Here is a 7,778-nt window from a genome sequence, read left to right as displayed (position 1 = left end):
CAACCAAATTTAACTTAAAAATTCAATAGATTAATAGAATTAATATAAACCTCAATTTGATTACCACTTTTTTTGTTTGACCTGATTCAAAGTGTTGCGCCTGTCCGCAATTCAACCCCATCCACCTGACCCGCTTGCCCTGCCCATTAATCAGATACGGCCTGTACATATTTATCCATAGATAACGCTACTCATAAATTTATCTATTTATCCTTCGTAACAGATAAATAAAAAAAAATATTAAGAAAAAACACAACCGCTGTCCACAACATTGCCATGTTTTCTTCCATGCATCCACTTCCTTTCGGAACTCTAAATCTCAATTACATATCCATAAATATCTCTCCCACATATGCCACACAGCATCACTAACCTCTATTAGATAGCCATATCAGCATCGATATGTAATCCGGAATATCGTGAGCTGTTTCTCTTGTAAGCTCATTGCAAGAGTGATATGAAGAGAACGAATTAAAAGGGGAAAAAAAAAAAATAATCAGCTACTCGGAATATCATCCGTAGCCAACCTCTTCCCGTACACATCTAGCTTATATTTTTCTTCCCATTTGCAAACCTTCCATTATTTATACCACGTACATATCACAACAAAGATGAAACACAGTACAAAAGAACTAGTACACGATAGAGGCTAACTAGATCTTTACCATATTTTCTTAATAGAAACTAGACCCGACCATTAAACCTAACATAATTTCTCAAGGCACGTAAACCATATACTACCATAGCAGGCAACACTCTCCCACCAACCTTCTCCTTTCTTCATACATACATACATACATACATAGGAGGCAAACTTATTCTTAGGCTATCTCTATGGCTCTCACGTTGCGAGTGGTGGCGACCTCTTTCTTGGGAACCGTGACGGTGAGCACACCGTTCGCCAGCGAGCACCTTATATCATCCATGTTGGCGTTCTCCGGCAGCCGGAAGCGTCGCGTGAAACTTCCCCTCCGCCTCTCCATCCGGTGCCACGTGTCCGTCTTGTCCTCCTCCTCCTTTACCTTCTCTCCACTAATCCTCAGCACGTTCCCGTCCTCCACCTCCACCTTCACCTCCTCCTTCCTCACACCGGGGAGGTCGGCGGTGAAGATGTGGGCGGTGGCGGTCTCCCGCCAGTCGACGTTGGTGCGGGCGAGGGCGGAGGTCTCGTCGCTGCCGGCGGTGCGCCTACCGGAGGTGTCCCATAACCAGTTCCCGGTGCTCCAGGGGTCCCACAGATCCACGGAGAAGGGGTCGAACACCCCCCGCCCTCCGACCCACGGTATCAGAGAAGACATCGGATATCCCCGTTGCGTCCGTGCTTCAACGAGAGAGGAGGTGGCCTTTTAAACTGGGCGGGAGGGATGGGTTGGTGGACACGTGTGATGTGGCACGTGTCGTGAAAGAAGGTGTGGGATTGCCACGTGGGTGCATGAGCCACGAGACGTGGCAGGGAAATGGCACGTGTATTCATGGGTTTAGGGTGGGTTGCCAGGTCCTACATGGGAGTCTAGAGTCTGGATGGTGGTAGTAGGATATGGTCGGACAAAGCTGTGTCCTATAATTACATTAAAATGCAGGATATAGTTTAAATTAATCATCTGATCTACGACACAATTAAAAAACTGAGACAACTTAGCCATAGCACAATAACTTCAGTTCTGCCCCTCCACTGGATTAGTTTTCATACCTAAAAAGTGTACAAGAATAGGGAACTGAGAACAACTAGCTAGTTGTGGCTAAGCATTTAGCTAAAAGTCGTCGCCTTGAATCAAATTCCTTGGAACCAGCATGTTATTCTTTAGCAACCAATTAAGCATGCTTTGAGGTGGATGAGGAAGGCACCATGCTCATGCCTACACTTCCATGATGCTCAAAGTGACAATGCAGAAGCCAGACACCTGCCAATGATGCAAGAGAAAATTTGGGAGCAACAGGGTGACATGTTAAAACATAAAACAACCTCAAGAACCTACCAACAAAAGCATAAGTGCTTGTAATTTGTGTAGCTTTTGAGCAATCAAAGTATGCTTTAAAAACACATATGCATGAACCTAAAATACTCCTTAAAATTGTAGAATTAGAAAAATCCGATTTAGTTGTCGATTTCATGACTCGTGTCTTTATCATGCTTGTTGTAGGAATGGAAGACCTCCTTAACAAACAATTAAAGTTGAATACTTTCATTTTTAAATTAATGAAACAAAATAAAAAAAAATGGATGGAATAGTCTCATATGCAACTAATAATAATAATAATAAAGAAATATTTCAGCTGTTACAACAATTTGCTAGAACCCTGAGAGTTTCCTGGGCCGGGGCACATGTAGACCTACTGAAAAATGATAAAGAAAGGAACTTTGCAGGACTTTTTGAAAAAGGAAATTATGAATGTATGAGCTGACGTGTTTTAATGTATTTGGAGATCACAAGAAATCCTTGTAATTGTCATTAAATGGAAAATTTCTCTTCAAAAGAATGATACAATTTTTGGATTTTTCTCTACTCTTGACGCTATTCCACTAGTTTCTATTGCTGTTGGATCTCTTTTTCAGAAGAATACCTGTATTGGATCTCATATCTCCTCAGCAATCTCGATTTCGAAAATTAAGAATTTCTGAACGGAAACAACAAAAGGCATGATTTTGAGTTTTTAGAAGTCTAAATGAAGCCATTTCTAAAGGAATCAGTCGATAAATAACTTAAGCATACTGCATACAAAATTAAAGTTTGCCAAAGTAGCCACAAGTTGCCCCAAGAAAAGGTTGCCACCAAAACTTACCAGGGTTGTACGCCCGGAATCAGTGCCGGCTCAAGGATAAGGCCACCGAAGCAAGGGCTTTAGGCCCCAATTTGTTTTAGGCCCCCAGGCCTCCTCCCTTTACCATCCATCTACACCACATCCAGCCATCTACCTACGGACACGAGAAGATGAACGGCACTGGAGACAAAGACGGAGACGGCGAGATAGGAGACGACGAGCGGGAGTGATGAGACAGGAGTGGGTGAGGAGGCCTCGAGGCGGAGAAAAGCGGTTGCCCGTTGGGGACGTGGGCGAAGAAGTTGGCAATTCGGACAGTGGGGTCGCCGTAGAGCTTGCAGAGGGAGGCCTTGAGGCAAGTGAGGGCAACACCAATGAGAAGACCATCAGAGGCACCGGTGGTACCACCGTCGATAGAGAGGATGCGGACCCATCCTACCATCCGACGGTAACGATCTAACTTGAGGGGCGTCTCCTGGTCTCCGACGGCGGACATTCCACGCTTGAGGGATCTCTCCAGTGGGACAGAGTTTTAGGCTTCCGACGGCACCGCGGCGGGGGGTTTTCGAGCTTCCAACGTCTGAGTGACGGCAAGAAAGGCGGAAGGTCAGAGTCTCCATGCATCGGTTTGTTTCTTTTATTTTTTTTCCTTTCCTGAGTCACGACACATGTGGCAACTAGGACTGGCAATAGCGTGGTCGAAGAAATAATGCTGCATTGTTAATTTTTTTTTTATAAAAAGAAGGTTCAACTTGAATCGTGCTATGGATTCCCTTCACTTTTAACAGCACCTTTGGTAACAATCATGCTAAATCTTTACTATTATAGATGGAGGCACTTATCCCTGCTTCAGCATACTACACACCTTTTGTTCAGATTCAAAGTTTGGCTGGGTTACCCAGATTAATATTCATTTTCTAACAATTTTTATACCTTTTGGATCTACTGTATTATTCATAGTTGTTGTTTCTTTTATTTTCTTTTTACTTTTTGAACTTAGTCCTCTCCGTTTACTAATGCAAATATTTGTATTGGGGCTATGTTCAGTTGTTTTGTACACAGTATATATTTCTAAATAAACTCCTATAGCCGTATACAAAAAAGGTTTCATATTGGATATAATATGAAGGGCAAACAGAAATATATGAAGGTTAATTCTTGTACTAAAGTTATATCATTTTTTAGAGTGGTACAATATATATATTTATTATTTTCTTCTTCTACTAAATGATAAAAAATTTTACACAATAATATATCTGATCTAACTCTTAAATCATTGTCACAAACATATTGAAAAAGTCGTATTGAAAATATTAAAGTAATAAGATTTCAAGCTCCACAAATAAGAGATATTTTATTGAAATTAGTAGAAATTAGTGAAAATTCTAAAACTAAAAGTGAAGCTAATTGCTTAGCAAAATATAAGTTTGAAAATTTTGAGTTTTTGTTGGATATGACTATTTGGTATAATATATTATTTGCTGTTAATTTAGTTAGTAAAAATTTACAATAAAAAAATATGCATATTGATAGTGCTATAGAACAATTAAAAGATCTTCTTTCTATTTTTGAAAAATATAGAGAATATAGATTTGTATATACTATGATTTTTTTTAAAGAAATTATATTTGAAATAAAAATAGAGCCTAAATTTTATGATAAATGTATCATTTATAGAAAGAAATAATTTGATGAGAATGTTTACAATAAAATAATAAAATCTCTTAAAAAAATATTTAGAATTAATTATTTCTTATATATAGTAGATCAACCAATTTTTTCACTCTAAAAAAAATTAGAACAGTTTCAGATATATTGAAAATATATTTAGTTTTGTATTTAGCGATAAAAAATCAAAGTCATTAGACAATGATAGTTTGAAAGAATATGGTCTTAATCTTGAATGTTTCTTAAAATATAATAACTACTCTGATATTGATGATTTAGATTTATTTTCAGAGCTAAAAATTTTAAAAAAAAATTATACAAGTGGAAGATAACAGTCTAATGGACATACTCAATCATATAAAATGACTCGACTCTTTTTCAAATGCATATATTACTTTTAGAATAATATTAATAATTTCAGTAAGTGTTGCTTTGGTAGAAAAAATATTTTAAAATTAAAATTAATAAAATCTTACTTAAGTTCAATAATATCTCAAAAAAGATTAAATGGATTAACTATATTATCAATTGAAAAAAAAATATTAGAAGAACTTTATTATAAAAATTTAATTAAAAATTTTGCATCTTAAAAAGTTAGAAAAATAAAATTTCAGTAAAAAATTTACATAAAGTTCAATAAAAAAAAATCATATTTTAGTATTTAGCTTTAGGCCTCCCAATGTGTTGAGCCACCCCTGCCTGGAATCTGATTGCTGTCCATTCATTCTTCGAAACTATAACAGTGGACATTCAAGGTGGGTTGTTAAGGTTGTAACGAAGAGGATCCTTCTCCGGGTCAAAATTCCCAAACCCCCATCCAACAACATGAAACTTATGTCCATGAACGTGCATTGCATGACTGCAGCTAGTCCCTTGGAAAACAAGCTCCACAAGTATTATACTCCAGCTCCTTTACCTTGGTTCGCATCTCTAGCTCCCAAAGCCTCTTGTTCATCATGTTCATACCAGCGTAGTTGAACTGCATAGGTGGCTCTCCAGGAAAATCCTTACCACACCAGTAATCTATCAAGTAATCTATTGTTGCGTTCTTTCCAAATCATCCAGCGTATTATTAAGAGAAGAGAAGTGATTGCATATGGTGCCTTGTTTCTTATACTGAAATTTATAGATCCAGTCTTCCCAAAGTTGGATGATGCTCATCGACAACTGTGAGTGGTATATCCCTTGCATTACAGATGACCATAAGATTGTAAAGAATATGCAGTTCAGTAGGAGGTGGTCCATAGTCTCGTCCACGTCATAATATAGTCTGCATAATTGATCGATCTGCAGTTCCTTTTTATTTAGGATTTTTTTTGTTAGGATTTTATTGTGGTAGGCCAGCCAATCGAAAACCTTGATTTTCTTAGGAAGTGGTAGAATCCATAATGATGATGGAGAGTAGGAAGGGAGGGTAACACAAGGGATGATGATGGAGGGCAAGGGCGGATTGATGCTTTGATCAGGAGAGCAATGGATCAACTAATGACGTCTTTGTGTTGGAAAATTTGGTATGAGAGAAATGCATGTATCTTTTTGAGAAAAAAATGTTCAATCTACACGGTGCTTCAGAAAATTCTACAAAAGTTCTATAGTTGGGGGTATCTCTATTTGGTAAAGATATCGGAAGGGCATGCTAACTTATGGTAAAATTTAAAATCATTAGTTCACCCCACCATGCAAACTATGAGTCCCCTTGTTCATTTCGTCCACTAAACAAATCTGTGTCAGTTCTTATTACTATTCTTTCACTTCTGTGGTCTATTAGAGTGCTATTTTCTATGCTTTGGGATGATATCCTTGTTTTCTGTTTAAGTTGTTAAAATGTATTTTTTCAGTGGTGTGTAATCTTTAACACGGTCAGTTTTTTTGTAAATATATATATATATATATTTTTTAATAAAGATGGGTGGCTGATCTATTTCAGCCTCCCCTGCTAATCAAAAGAAAAAAAAAAAAAAAGAAGGGATGATGATGGAGAGCAAGGAGAGCCAATGTACCGAAGGAAAGCTGTGGCTACAGTTTGGGCAGGCATAGGTCCCATAAAACCCATGGAGTCCATAGCACTCATATATCTTGTAGATCCCATTCCATCGTCGAAAGCTGGCAGATACGACATAGCAGTCAGGAGGTCGGCCGGCTTCCACTACGGCATCCATGTTAGTCCGGCTAGGAGAGGTCATTATGCGGCCAGTGGTCAGGTGCTCCGTGAAGCTTCCATCAATCCAATGTCACCTGATGCTGAGCAATGGAGAAGAGAATCTGCTCATCCATGGCCGCATTGATGTTCTGAAGGAGGTAACTTTCACCTGGTATCACCGGCATCGATCTTAAAGGTTCATGTGATTGAAAAGAGTTTGTACGTGTTAGAATTAAGTTGTGTGAGCATAAACTACGATCAAGCTGGTTAATTTTTTGTAGCAAACTTGTACCTGACTTGGAGCATGGATAGAGAGAACCGGGTTGTCCATTTGTGGCGTAAGCACCAGAGCGCGCACGGTGCCCTCATCACATCTCTATTCCATTCCACCGCTCTCCTACAAAGGAAACAACAATAACATTTAATATTAAAGTAAGCAAGCAGCTAGCGTCCATGCTCGGCCAACCTATAATGCATCAAAAATTGCGGTCAATGTGAATGGAGGGCTTGGTGATTGGATCCTGTATAGGCGTGGGCTCAGACAAGGAGACCTCTTTTTTTTTTTTTTTTTTTTCATTCTTGTTCATATATATTTGCTGTCGACCCACTTTGTAAAATGCTTAATGCAACAGCTTCAGAGGGAATTTGCGAGGATCCGGAGAAACTCTGGATTTGTGGAGGGACAAGAATCTTACAGTAAAGTCCAATTCTTATGGAAGTATAGTTGGCCCATTTCAGGAGTCTAATGTCTGCTTTACTCCAAGAAAAAAGGAAAAAAAAAAAGAAGAAAAATGGCTTGTGTATTTGTTTGTGTGTGACAACACGATAGTGTCAACTAATTAAGGACAAGTACAAACCAAGTATGAGGAGGATTTCCTGATGGTACTTGAACGGGTAACAGTTGGGAGGTTTGGGATAGACAACAATGGCTCCATGAACTGTGGCTCGATTCCAATCGCCGTGTGCATGCCACCAAACAGTCCCTTCCCCGCTTGGCAGCAACATGGTGTACTCAAAACACTTTTTCGCGCTAAAACCGAGGACCAAGGAGGAGCGGCATGCGCAATGCCATAACATGCTCGTCATTATGCCATAGCTAAGGCTGTGCGGGGTGAGGGGTATGGGCGAACGTCTGGCGGGCGAGGGAGGGACGTTGAAGCAACGAGGAGGAAGAGACTGGAGAGGAGTTCACCGTCAGCATCTGAAGAGG

General features: G+C 39.3%; 1 protein-coding gene across 1 annotated transcript; it reads right to left on the bottom strand.

The window, feature by feature from the left end:
- Positions 1-785: 785 nt before the first annotated feature.
- On the bottom strand, positions 786-1,342 carry LOC105056532 (17.6 kDa class I heat shock protein). The gene has a single exon (XM_010938749.3). It carries the CDS (start codon positions 1,296-1,298, stop codon positions 822-824), a length of 477 nt encoding a protein of 158 aa, XP_010937051.1. The 5' UTR covers positions 1,299-1,342; the 3' UTR covers positions 786-821.
- Between the last annotated feature and the right edge of the window lie 6,436 nt (positions 1,343-7,778).

The sequence above is a fragment of the Elaeis guineensis genome, chromosome 13 (assembly GCF_000442705.2).
Source record: "Elaeis guineensis isolate ETL-2024a chromosome 13, EG11, whole genome shotgun sequence".
NCBI lineage: Eukaryota > Viridiplantae > Streptophyta > Magnoliopsida > Arecales > Arecaceae > Elaeis > Elaeis guineensis.
Note: the sequence above shows the minus strand (reverse complement) of the source record. Positions and strands in the feature narration are given on the sequence as shown.

Coding starts and splice junctions, on each gene's coding strand:
- LOC105056532 (XM_010938749.3), bottom strand. CDS start 1,298: ATGTCTTCTCTGATACCGTGGGTCGGAGGGCGGGGGGTGTTCGACCCC.